At 36.3% G+C, this 13,924-nt stretch overlaps 1 protein-coding gene and 1 pseudogene across 2 annotated transcripts in view; both read right to left on the bottom strand.

The window, feature by feature from the left end:
* LOC147359890 (ankyrin repeat domain-containing protein 26-like) overlaps positions 1-13,924 on the bottom strand; it is a 39,098-nt gene that overhangs the window by 16,269 nt on the left and 8,905 nt on the right. The window contains exons 3-5 of the mRNA XM_086335671.1: positions 13,155-13,158; positions 12,913-13,061; positions 11,112-11,145 (exon numbers count right to left, since the gene is read on the bottom strand). Coding sequence (XP_086191797.1) covers positions 11,112-11,145; positions 12,913-13,061; positions 13,155-13,158 — 187 coding nt within the window. The remainder of the gene's footprint in view (positions 1-11,111; positions 11,146-12,912; positions 13,062-13,154; positions 13,159-13,924) is intronic.
* LOC147359891 (ankyrin repeat domain-containing protein 26-like) lies at positions 3,105-9,483 on the bottom strand (annotated as a pseudogene). Its single transcript, XR_015141354.1, has 4 exons — positions 9,448-9,483; positions 7,911-8,082; positions 7,172-7,309; positions 3,105-4,232 (listed from the first exon to the last, which is right to left on the bottom strand). The product of XR_015141354.1 is annotated as an ankyrin repeat domain-containing protein 26-like (transcript).

Genomic DNA, 13,924 nt, shown 5'->3' with positions numbered 1-13,924 from the left:
TTCTATTAGACTAATAGAATTTAGTTTCTTAATAAAAGTTTTACTATACCAGTATCTCCAAGAAGAAATTATTGGTATGGTAAAAAGTACTTACTTGTGTCCTAACAACTGTTAAGCTAAAATATTTTCCATTTATGCAGACAAGTATTGTGCATATCAGTAAATATTCCCTGTTAAACCAATGTATACTTAGACAAGATTCTCCCTCATGAAAAAAAGGACAACAATGTAAAATTAAGGGCTAAAATATTCTTCACAGACTAGATGAGAAAGACTGAAGAGAAAAGGCTCAGTGAGAACTGGACAGTCAGGAAAGCTCCATGGATGAGAAGAGACTGGGCACCAGGTCCGAATAAATGGAGGACTACCTAAGAGAAAACAAAACTATGAACACCAAAAGGACAGTCTGAGCAAAGGCCAAGAAAAGGTGAAAGCCAGTTATCTCTGAGGATAAAATCCAACCACAGGAAAACAAAAGCATGTCGACACAGAAACTTGTAAATCAGTGTTCACAGCAGCATTTTTAATCACCTCAAAGTGGAAATGACCCAAAGCTTCATCAACTGGCGAATGGATAAATGGCTTAGCCACATACTGTTTATTTTTTGACAATTAAGAGAAATAGAAGAACTGATAACATGCTATAACATGGATGAAACTCAAAAACATGACATCAAATGAAAAAAGCTAATCACAAAGAAGCACACACTGTGTGATTCTGTTTATATGAAATACCGAGACAGATACTACACTGGTGTTTGCCTGGGGCTGAGGGAGATGGGGGAGGGCCATGAAGGGTGGCTAAGGGATGCAGGATTTCCTTTTCGGAGTGATGGAAAAGCTCTAAAATTGGTCACAGGTGACACCTTTCTACACTAAGAGACAGTGAACTACACATTTTCAGTGGGTGAATTATATGATATGTGAATTATATTTCAATAGCTTTTTAAAAAAATCCAATGGCAGGATCTAAATAATCTTAATTCTCTATTTTGGATGTACATACTATACATCATCTGAGTACCTCCAGGCTTTTATAATATATCTAAAATAAAAAGAAGGCAATGCCTAACTTCAACTAGTTTGTATAATACCCTTTCCGCACAAGTTATTCTGAAATCCATGAAATATATATATATATATATAAAACTCTACAGTCATTGACATAAGTAAAGATGAGAAATGATATTTTCCTGAAACATTCCATTAAACATCCTCTGATTTTATCTGGCTTGCCTTATCATGGCAATACAGGTATCACACAAAAAAAGTATTGTTTCAAAGAAACAGTCTCTCAACTTCAGTGAAGAATGCTGCACAATTCTTAACTTTCCTAAGGGTAAATTATATAAGAAAAAATATATATATAATGCAAATGGCAGAATGAAAGTCAAGTTTTAGAAATGAGTGCATTATAAAGATAATAAATTTGTAGTAAATTACTTGCAATGAAAATACAAAAGAAAGCTGTCCATGAAAACGACTGTCCTAAAACACTTTATCCTACATATAAACAGTCAACACATTCAATTTCATACATACCTGACTTGTGAGTTGACATAACTTCTTTAAATCCTGTGCCTCAACTTCTAAGTTGGCACGATAACGTGACAAGACCTCCAGTGACACCTCTGCCATAGACTGCTTTTTGAGGGTATCAGCCAGTTCTTGTTGAAGTTGTCTCACAACTGACTCATAAGATGCTCTGTCACTGAGTTTATCAAATCACTTTACTATTACATTATGCTAATAATAGATAACTCCAACATATGGACTTTGAAAATTATCACCACAGACAGCAACTCACCTTCTTTTTCCTCCTCACTGAGTTTGGTTACAGACACAGAAGAGGCTACCCTCCAGCCTTCCTGATATTAAGTTACTCAGACAACAGATGTGGCCCCACTGTCCACGCCCTGCCCCTCCCAATAAATCTGCAGAGCTTCACCACTTCATGTCCAGAAAGAAATGAGTGTGTAGGTGGGGAAAGTGATGGAAAATCCCACACTATGGAAACATTTTCCCTTCCTTTTTTATTAGAAGCTTTGATTAACTCAGAGATCTTCACATATTCCAACCAGTGCTCAGATCTTTCCAATAGATTCCTACCTCAGCAGAAAAAGGAGGCCATTCCCTTGTTGCTTATCTATTTTATATCTAGTAGTATGTCTATATTAATCCCAAACTTAATTTATCCCTCCTCCCCACCTTTGCCCTTGGCTAACCGTAAGGACATACTGGAGAGCACAGGGAACTCTACTCAATATTCTGTAGTCACCTACCTGGGAAAAGGAACTGAAAAAGAATGGATATATGTGTACGAATAACTGAATCAATTCCCTATACATCTGAAACTAACACAAAATTGTAAATCAACCATATTCCAATATAAAAGAAAAATGAAATTTAAAAAATGAGGTTTTTTAAACCGCATAGGCTTCAAGGAGCCTTGATATCTTAACCTCCACCTGCCTCCAGACCGCAGCCCCTACGACCCTCTCCCTGACTCACTCTATTCCTGCTGCTCACGAATCCTGCCATCCTTTATTTTCAGTGGACAAACTTGTATTCAAACGATACTAATTGATCCTTAAAACGAGAATTATGTGCAAATTGTTTGTAAAAATGCTCTAAGTAAATAACATAAATAGCAATGGGAAGATTAAATCAGGAATAGTTTGGCTAAAGCTCACCACTCGAGTCCCAAATTATGACTCAATAACAAATAGATGCCTTTAAAGAGTTGAGACACCATAAGAAAAAATGATTCAAGGCTGAAATTTTCCCAAATTTGACCAAAACAAATATGACCAAAAGGTATGACAAGTTACTGAAACCAAAGTACAATATATAAAATATAGCATCTGGGAAACCTGGAATTGACTGTCAAGGTAATCCATGTAACTGAAACTTATTTTTGAAATATTCATTTTAGGTTTGAGCATTTCATTTATCCACTTCATCATGATACTGAAATGTGGTAACACAAAGATTAAAATCCTTATCCTAAGAGTGAAAGAGTAGATTACTAACACTATCTATATTAATAATTTAGAACTGAATCTCTTAACATTTCATAAGCAGTACAATGTCTCTACTCAAAGTAAAGCATCTCTTGGGTCTAATTTTTATTTGCTGGATACAAGGTGTGCTTTTAGGCTGGTTTAGAGACCATAGATTCACAGCCTATGTATTTTTTATGTTCAACTAGATTCAACATTTAGCCAGAATCAAGAATCGCTTTAAACTTTCTTTCAGGAAGTCTGAGAATTTCTTCTTCTGGATATTCACTTCTCTTTCTGCTTTCTCATTTTCGTACTGACACATTCTCTCTTTTAAATGATTACACTCCTTGATTAACTCCTTGTTTCTTTCCTCCAGCACCAGACCTTGTTTCTCACGTTCGGCCTGAAGTTTTCTCACCATCTGCTGAAACTGGTCTTGGATGCTAACGACCGTCTTCTCTTTACTGTCGGCTCTGTTTTGTGTATCATCCAGTTGCTGTCGGAGCAACATGTTTTCACTCTGGAGTTGAGATAATCTCTCCTCTAAGGATTCCTGCTTTCCAATATATTTATTCACTTTGCCTTGTTCGTTCTGATACATGTGTTCAATTTCCTGCTTTTGACACTCTGTTTGGCTTAGGTCTCTCTGGACACGTTCTAACATCAAAATCTTTTCTCTGAGAGAATCTCTCATGTGATGCAGCTTAATTTCTAGGTTATTGAACTTACTTTCCGCTCTAGAAAGTTGCTGGGAAAGCATCTCATTGTTCTTTCAGGTTAGCCACATCGGACTTCATTTTGTCATGCAAGTGTAACTGCTCGTCTCTTGCTCTCTGGAAGGCAAGTCCCAGGTCTCTTTTTGATGTCTGACATTGATCATGATCGTGTGAGGCAGCAGCCAGTCTAGAACGGTAGACTAGTTTCCAGTCTGCATTTGCTTTCTTTTTCGTTCTCCAGCTTAGAGTTTAGCATTGTATTCTTAGCTTGCTGAATATACTTAATATACTGGGATACAGTCTTTGTTAACGTTTCCTCATTCTGTTTTATTGCCTTTTGAAGATCATCATTCTTTCCTTTTACAATTTCAATGTCCTCAAAATATTTCTTTTCCTTTTCCCGGTACTGATTTTTCACTGCATCTATCTCCAGTCTTAGCATGGCAATTTCATCCTGCAGCATGTGGTTTTTGCGCAACAGGTCTTTTGCTTCTTCACAACTATCAGAAACCTAAGTGAAACAAAGGAGACTTTTAGCTAGTACTCAATAAAGTGACATTTCATGATTTCCTCTAAAATGAAAGACTAACCTCTATGTTTATACAATGAAAAGACTGCACCAAGTGTGTCTCCAAATGCAAAACATAAGGTTCGATACAAATCTCAGACATTATACAAGCAGAAATATCCAAAAGCTCAAAAATTTAATTGAAGACAACGAATCCATGAAAGTAAAAAAGAAACCCCAAGAGACTTTTCAAGAAGCTCAGAACCAGAATGGCTTTTCTTTGAATTACAACGAACTTGGGAAGGCTTAAACCAAAGATGTATAGATCTGACTACACTTAAAAATTGCGTCTGATGTGGTATATTTGTACAATGGAATACTACTACGCCATAAAAAAGAATGAAATGCTATTTGTAGCAACAGGGATGTTGGACCTAGACATTATCACACTAAGTAAAGTAAGTCAAAGACAAGTATTATACTGCTTACATGTGGAATCTAAAAATGAACTTATTTACAAAACAGAAAGAGCTTCACAGACATAGAAAACAAACTTACGGTCACCATAGGCAAAAGGGAGGTATGGGAAGGGAGAAATTAGGATGTTGGGATTAATATATACACACTGCTGCTGCTGCTAAGTCGCTTCAGTCGTGTCTGACTCTGTGCGACCTCATGGACTGCAGCCTACCAGGCTCCTCCGTCCATGGATTGTCCAGGCAAGAGTACTGGAGTGGGCTGCCATTGCCTTTTCCTAACATATACACACTAGTATATATGAAATATATGAATTGATCCTTTTGAACTCTAGTGTTGGAGAAGACTCTTGAGTGTCCCTTGGACTGCAAGGAGATCCAACAAGTCCATCTTAAAGGAAATCAGTCCTGGGTGTTCATTGGAAGGACTGATGGTAAAGCTGAAACTCCAATACTTTGGCCACCTGATGGGAAGAACTGATTCATTTGAAAAGACCCTGATGCTGGGAAAGACTGAAGGCGGGAGAAGGGGATGAGAGAGGATGAGATGGTTGGATGGCCTCACAGACTCAATGGACATGAGTTTGAGTCAACTCTGGGAGTTGGTGATGGACAGGGAGGTCTGGCGTGCTGCAGTCCATGGGGTCGCAAAGAGTCAGACGCGACTGAACTGAAACTGAACTGATATATAAAATAACCAACAAGGATCAACATAAGGAACTACACTTAATATTCTACAAGAAAAATCTGAAAAGGAATATGTGTGTGTGTGTGTGTCAGTGTGCATGTGTGTTAGTCACTCAGCCATGTCTGACTCTTTTTAACCCCCATGGACTGTAGCCAATCAGACTCCTCTGCCCATTGAATTCTCCAGACAAGAATACTGGAGTGAGTAGTCATTTCCTTCTCTAGGGGACCTTCCCAACCCAAGGATCAAACCTAGGTCTCCTGTATTGCAGGTGGATTCTCTACAGTATGAGCCAGCAGGGAAGCCCTATATATATACACACACACACATATACGTATATAACTGAATCACTGTGCTGAATACCTGAAACAACACAATACTGTAAATCGACTATAATTCAATAAACAACACTACTTACTAGCTTTAAAAACACTGCATCTGATACCTAACCTATACAGCTACCTCACAATAAGAGCCTTAGCCCTATATATATTTAAACAGACTAAATTTCATAAAAAAAGCTTTTTTGAGACTATGCTATCTTTCTAACATTTTAACAGTCAATTAGAAGAATTATCCCTCTTGATAACTGTACTAAGCACTTCTACAAATATCAATTAACTCATTAGCTATAATTCTGGAAAGGAAAAAGTTAAAAGTATAAATAAGCTGCAGGCTTTTCACCAGGTCTCCTGACTCTAGTAGGCCTCTTACATCAAACCACAGTTACTTCTCTAGTACAAACATACAAAGTAAGCCTCTTATTTCACTCATGGTACACACACTAATGGAAAATAAGGTAAAATGTAGAGAGCTCTTCTTAGAAAGTCATGAGATTATTTGCTACAGCAATAACTTTCATCCTCTCTTTATAATGTTTAAAATAGTAAGACGGGGGAAATACAATGAAAAACACAATAATCATCACTAATATTTTTTATGGCATATCTATCACTGTTTTCAAAATTCCCTGTACGGAAACAGGGCACTCACAGAGCAGAGTGCTAATTTTCTCACAAGTAGAAGAATGACATCCAAAATGTGGTCTCTGAACTGCCTATAGTTTCCTCCTTACCATCAGGGAAGTGATAAAGTAACCTAGTGATCTTTCGAGGAAACAACATCACTACCAACAACCAGAATATCTACTGTCAGTAGCAAAAGATTGTTTTCTTTAGAGGGGGAGGGGGGACTTTTATAAGTTTTTTTCTATAGAAACAACTTTTTAAGGTGTTCAAAAGTGTTTTAACAACTGATGGCACAGTGTTTACAAATTGAAAACCTGTAAATGACGTGAAAAGGTCATTGATAGGGTATTGGTTAAAGAAATGGCAGCAGAGCCAAGAACGGACTCCGATTTAGACACTGAAGATGATGATGTGCATGGAGTGACTGACACGTTCACTCCAAAGCAGAGGGACTCGGTCGGGTAGCACAGTCGATGGTGGACCACACACGGTCTTCCTTGCCTGAACCACAGTCAGGGTGCCGGCTCTTCCAAGACAGTTGCAAAAACCCTGAGATCAATTCCTATGGAAAATATTAAAGGCCTCTCCTTGGATGAGGCCATCATGTGTCGCTACCTATCTGAAGCAGACAAACAGATTTAAATTACAAATATTACTTTATCCAACAGATGGAAAATGTTTCCTCCTCAAAACATAGATATATAGGCTTTCAAAATCCTCTATGCTTTCTATGATGTATAGTGTTGGTTTTTAAAATATATACATACACAGAGACATATACACATATTTGAAAATGACTACAGAAAATACCTCAGAGTTCATTTCCTTATTAGCCCTTTCTATCTTCTTTTGTTTGGCAAGGTGATTGGCCAGAATTCCATCCCGTAACATTCTGCCATTCCGTTCTCAAGAAAGCTGCTTCTGAGTGTCATTTCGTGCTTCTATAACCTGGAGAGACATTATATGAAGTTTGGGGCCTATGCCATTAAAAAAAAAAAAGTTAAAAGCTTAGGAGAAGAATTTAAAATGAAAAAAACTGTTTAAAGGAAGTAGCCTTTTTAAGCACAAGGATCTTTATTCCCACATGAATAACTCAGATCTTAATTTAAATGCCTGCTAAATTTATCACAGAGCAAAAACATAGGCAGACATAGTATTGTGAAGGAAAATTTCTTTACAAAGCACTTAACTAGTTTCTTCACAGTGTCAAGGCAAGTTAGCCTGTATTTTAACATAAGAAAGCCAAAATTAATACATGGATTGGAATTAAGAATATTACTTTGTTTAATGTATCAAAAATGCCAACCATTATGTTAATGATTCAGCTTGATTTATGTCCATTCCTCCACTCAGAAAACATACACAGAGCATCTATGAGAAGCCAAGAATGGCAAGAAATTAATAACTTAAGCTCTAAATGTCACCGTTTATACTTAAGATAACAATTTTGTTCTAAACCTAAAAATACATATTAAATTAAAGGGATACTATAAATAATATTGACGAAATAGTGTCAGAAATTTGAAAATTTCACCAAAGATTGCTCTACCTGATTCAGATCATTTCTCACAGTCTTCAGTTCCATATCTAGTGCTCTGAGAGTGAGTTCAAGTTGCTGTTTCATTTCAACTTTTTTACTATATTGGTCTTCTTTTCTTCTTAACTGCTCCCTAATGTTTTTAATACAACATATCAGCATTTCTTCTCTGCTCTCCTTCTTGCTTTAAGGTCAATCTGCAAAACTTATACAGCTCTTCTTAGAAAATCATGAGATTATCCACTGCTACAATAACTTTCATCCCCTCTACATAATGTTTAAAATAGTAAAATAGGGGAAAATATAATGAAAAACACTTAATAATTTCACAGTTTTCATGCAGAGGGTTAAGAATAAAACTGCATCCATTTTTTTTTTTCTGTCTTGAGAAAAATGACTACTGTACACATCTGTGCATGGGAATGTAAAGTAATATAAACTTCAAATATAGATCAAAGATCTTTTTTAAGTTCTCATACTTTGACCAAATAATATGATATTATTAAAGAAAATGTATTCAAAATAATTAGAATGGTAGAAATGAATTTATAGAAAAACATTTCTTGTCATATTAAATATAATACAGAAAAGTGAAAAACAACCAAAAGTCAATTTGCTAAATAATTAATAAGGTTTCCATTATGGTGGACTTCTGTACGGTCATGAAAATGATGATTTGGAAAAACTTACATTAAAGTCATTAGAAGCACTCACCGTTAACAACCTGCTATATTATTTCCAAGAATTTCACACTCCACAATACTAGTAACACTTTCTCCTCTGTAAAATCCTAGAGGATAAGCTAGTCCTTATAACATGTCTATGTCTCTGCAGTATTAAAGGAAACAATAGTTCAAATATTTCTCTAAAAGCGAGATGTACAGTACTTCAAGCTGCTGAGCTCTCGTTCCCACTCCACTTTCTGATGCTCTAACTGTGATTTCACTTCTTTGGTTTCTGACAGCTCTTTCTGTAGCCCACAAACCTTACTTTCCATTTTTTTAATCTTTCCTCTAAGCAGTTCACAGTGGCTTTTTTTTAAGTTCCACTAATCTTTCATATGAAAGAATCGTATCCTGGATTTTCAACAAGCTAACAGAATCTGCATAATGAAGAAAACAAAGATAAAAACAACAACAAACAAAAATTATGTGAGTAAGTTTTGAGTATAAAGGACTGTGCCTTTCACGTTCACGCATCCACACATTGAACAAATATTAAGTCTCTATAATGTGGAAGACATTATTCTAAGCTCTGCAGATGAAACAGACTCCCCTGGCTCTTGTTTAGCTTCGAGTCTAGTAGAAGAGAAAGATAAATAAAATAATTATGAACTCAGAAGGATATTATAAGAAAAGAGAGTTCTATGATCACATAATAGAACTTGATATAGATTGGGTCCAGGAAAGATTTCCCTGGGGAAGAGATGTCACACTGAGAAATGAAGGATGAGCAGGAAGTAGTAAGTACAGTAGGAAGAACAACCCTGTGGACAGTCTCCAGCTGCATATGTTTTTAACCAAGACAGAGTGAAGAGCTACTGATTTACCTTCCTGAGTGGAGCGAGCAAAAACGACGCCGACATTAAACAATGATTTTCATGACAAAGGACTTCAGGGAATGAGAGACAATGATCCTGGAAACACATGAGGTTAGCTTAAGGAACGCCCCAGCTCACTGCTTTGAGAGAATTTCCAGGCCCCAACATGAGGAGAAGGAATGGAAGCTGAGTCAGCCAGACTCCCTGACAGGAGGTGATGAAGCTGACAGTCTGGTGAAACCAAAGTGGGCAGAGATCACACATCAGAACTGCGGAGAGGAGAGAGTGGAACAGAGAGAAAAAGGACCCTGGAGATCTGAGGAGGAGCCCCTCAGGTACTCAGCAGAGGAACAAACAGCACCCATCTGGGAGAAACCACCTGAGACCAGGGAGAAACCATCTGAAAAGACTATAGGAACCTGTGACTGGTGCTCACTCAGTCCCAGGAATTCTATCTATTCTCATGAGCCAGGCTGGAAAAACTTCTCCTTACAGTAGAATGAACAGGGTAGTCAGTAAGGTCTTGCCTCCAAGGCAGGAAATAATCAGCCCTAGCCCCAGGGTCCCTCTGGATGCACCTATTAAATCACAAGAAGCAAGAGCAGAGAAGGATCTCTGGAAAACTCTCAATATTTGGAAACTAAATCACACAGATCTAAATAACCCTTGGATAAAAGAGGTAATAAAAAGAAGAATTACAAAGTATTTTGAACTGAATGAAAATGAAAATGTAAGACCAGCAGACATTTTAGGAAATTGACACCCTGATGCTAAAATTCATGTAGAAAGAAGGGTAAAAAATAAAACAAGATGAAGCTAGACAATTGTGACCTTTAACCATGAAGCAAAGAGAAGTAACAGTTGGGCTTTAAGCAAAAGGGTAACATGATGAGATCTGAATTTTTAAAAATAGATAATCATTATAGTTGCTGTGTGGATTGAGGTTCCGGGAGGTAGAATGGCAGGGAAAGAAGTTCTGAGATTATTTCAGTTATTCCAGGAGGAAAGTGATGCTAACCTGACCTTGGATGAAGGCACAGGAAAGAAGAGTCAACAGAAGGTACAGTGAGTGAGAATGATCACAGGCCTGTGGTGCAGAGTATACACTCACGTTCATGTTCTTTTAATACAGAACCTATTTCTGAGATGCCCAGCACTGTAACACATCCCTGGCTCTAGAGCAGTACTAGACATATATTACTACTACACCATACACAAACAGGCTTTGTATTTATATTTACACTGCAGTCCTACCTTTACACCCTGTGTCAAGTTGTTCAATTAGCAACATGGAATTCTTATAGTAAAGCAACTCGCCATCCTCGGAAGCTGTTTCAGATGACTGAGTTAAGTCATCACGGTCATCCACAGAATTAATTTGTTCTTTGACCTACACATAAATAATACTATTTCATAATGTCCTTAAAATATTTATAGAACATACTAATTGTACAAAGATGATAAACATATCTTCATTAAAGCAAAAACAGACATTTTTTAAAAGGACAGATTTTTTTTTTATCAAAAGGATAACTTTATCAATAGTGTTTCTAAATTAAGTTGTCAAAGTATATGTCTCTACAACAAAGGAAGATTTTATATTTTGCTACTATTCCTTTTACAAAGTATTTTTTACTAGGAAAATATTTTTTATAGTTAACTTTTGACTATACCTTGTTATTTTCATTAGATGTTTTCTTTGCAGGCCTGAAAAAAACAAATGATTCTTTTCAGGCTAATATTAAATACTTAAAAATACAAATACCTAAACTTTGTTTTTTATATAAAATCTTTGCATTTGCATTGGTAAGTAATTTTTTATAAAAGGATTAAAACAATAAAGAAGAGTAACATTAAAGGACAAACAAAATACATTTATAATACTAATAAAACATTTAATTTAGATCAAAGAAAAGGAAAAACACAACATTACTTGCATTATGTGAAGGGAACCAGTATACCAGGATTTCTTGCAGTTGTTATTTTCAATAAGAACTATGTTTTGCAGCAATAAAACCTATCTGGGATGTATTCCTTAAGTCCTTATAAGAAAGAAACCCATTTTTAATAACCATGATATTAGCCTTCTGAGGACTTCCTATGCAACTGCTATGCATTATTATAAGCACTTTATATGTCTTAACGGCATTTTAATCCTCACAAACATTCTGGGAGGTAGGTAATACATTAGGTCCTCTACATAGGAAGAAACGGAGCACAGAAAGGCTGAGTAAGTTGCCCAAGCCCACACAGCAGGTCACCAACAGATCCAGAGTTCAAACTCAGGGAATCTGGCTTCAACACTGCGGTTCGAAAATATGCTGAGAAAGTAATATTTAAATAAGTCTTCTTAAGGAATATGATAGCAAATGAATCTATATTATTATTCCATGTCCAGTTATAACTATAAATAATACTTTCTGAATCTTAACACGTTTATCAAAAAATAAAAAGACTTTAGAGGTAGGCAATATTGGAAACCTACTTTCACTAAGCACTTGCTTTTGTAAAGAAATTTATCAGCAGGCATTCATTCAACCATTCTGCTGTTTATTCATGAATCTGATATACACTTATTGAATACACAATATGTGTTAATAACACTCTTACTATGGGAAGCATAGTTTTTCTAATTTAGAACTTTATAAACCAAAATTAATAATTTGTGAAAGATTGTTAGTAGTTTTTTTTTCTGTTGAATGTAAACAAAATTTTTCCCTTTTCCTTAGAATCTATAAACAACTATGACGTTGATACGATGTAATGTTTCAGAGTACCTTACAAAATCATAGCTACTCACGATGTTACTATCAACTAGAATCATCAAGGAATGATCAAATCCTATTCAGCATAGCCTAAGTGTTTGTAAGTTCATGATTATATAATTTTTTTAAATCTATGTAGGATAGAATTAACTGAACTAATCATCTACACAGACAATTACATAGGAATATTACACTTCAGAACCAACAAACAAGCCCTTACCATAAAACTATATATAACAGAAGTATTATGTACAATTAGTTTACTGTAATAGTTTAAAGATAATGTCATACAATCAATAAGCTTTCTAATACTGGAAATGCAAACAAGATTAATTCAATAAACACATCCTCTTCTGGCTCATTTCTAACAGCATACATACTCTAAAAGCTCCCATCTTAACATAAAACAAGAAACTCCTTTGAACTCCACATTCCTCTTCAGTTACCATCTAGTTCTCTATTGCCTGTCCCAGCAAATATTCCCTCCAGGGCTGTTTACATGTATTCACTACAGTCCAGCTTTCAAGACTATTTACTGAAACGATTTCTGGCCAAAGGCACTGGTCCTCACTTTAGTCTTTCAGCAGTGTTTTCCACTATAGTTGAGGAATCGCTTGTCTTGGCCTGTACACTATATTATGCTGCTCCATTTCCAGAAGTATTCAGTGCTTATTTCTTCTTCTAGAAATAAAAAATTTGTAGATATTACCTGTCATCATCCTGATCCACTTCACCTAAAATGCTGTCATCATTAACATGCAGCAGACCTCCAGTCAGTGAATCGGTCTTTTCAAATATTGGTGCAATCACACATTCTTCTGGTGTCCATTTGCTATTGTCCTTTTTCTTTACTCCTTTCTATGCACGCCAGGATCGCTACTTTAAAAAAATCCAGAAAAAAGCCAATTCAACTGAATAAAAAAGCAATTCTTGTAAAATTCCTACTCTTACCCATCTTAAATCATTAATTCACAAAATAGTTATTAAGTACCAACCATAGGCAAGAAAACACAAATTCTTGCCTCAAAGACAGATATACAATTATGATATGATGTGATATGTAAGAGTTGATATATGAAAGTTATCAGTGATATAAGGAAGGCTTTACAGAAGAAGTGAAGAGAGAAGGTTACAAAGAAAAAAAAAAAGGGAGAAAATCATTCTACTTGGAGATTAGAATACAGAGCACAAAGATCAGGCACGTGGCATCTAGGCTGTTTCCTAGGAACCTGGAAGGAACAGTATGAAACACATGAAAGAAAGCAGAGAGGTGCATCTTTGGACACTGGGAAGAACCTCAAGGGCTACACTGGAAACCTAGAGTTCACTGCCTAAACACAATGACTCTTACCCATGGGAGTCATAATTAGATTTACACTATACTTTCTGTTTCACTTTTAAATACAATAATGCTTAATTTAGGGATTTCCCTGATGGTCCAGTACTTAGGAGTCTGCCTGCCAATGAGGGGGCAGTGGTTCGATCCCTGGTCCAGGAAGACCCCACATGCCCCAGGGTCAGAAGCCAGCACCCTGGAGCCCATGCTCGGCATCAAGGAAAGCCACCACAGTGAGAAGCCCAAGCACTGCAGCTGCAAAAACCAGCACAGCCAAAAAGGGGGAAAAAAAAAAACTCAAAAAAAAAGGAACGCTTAATTTGGGTGACTTTTTAAATGACATGTGGCACATATACCATGAAATAAAAAATCAAGGAAATATTTG

This window comes from Bos grunniens, chromosome 14 (genome assembly GCF_055505025.1).
Source record: "Bos grunniens cultivar Pamir isolate PY7600 chromosome 14, Bosgru_T2T1.0, whole genome shotgun sequence".
Taxonomy (NCBI): domain Eukaryota; kingdom Metazoa; phylum Chordata; class Mammalia; order Artiodactyla; family Bovidae; genus Bos; species Bos grunniens.
This window is presented reverse-complemented; position numbering and strand designations above follow the sequence as displayed.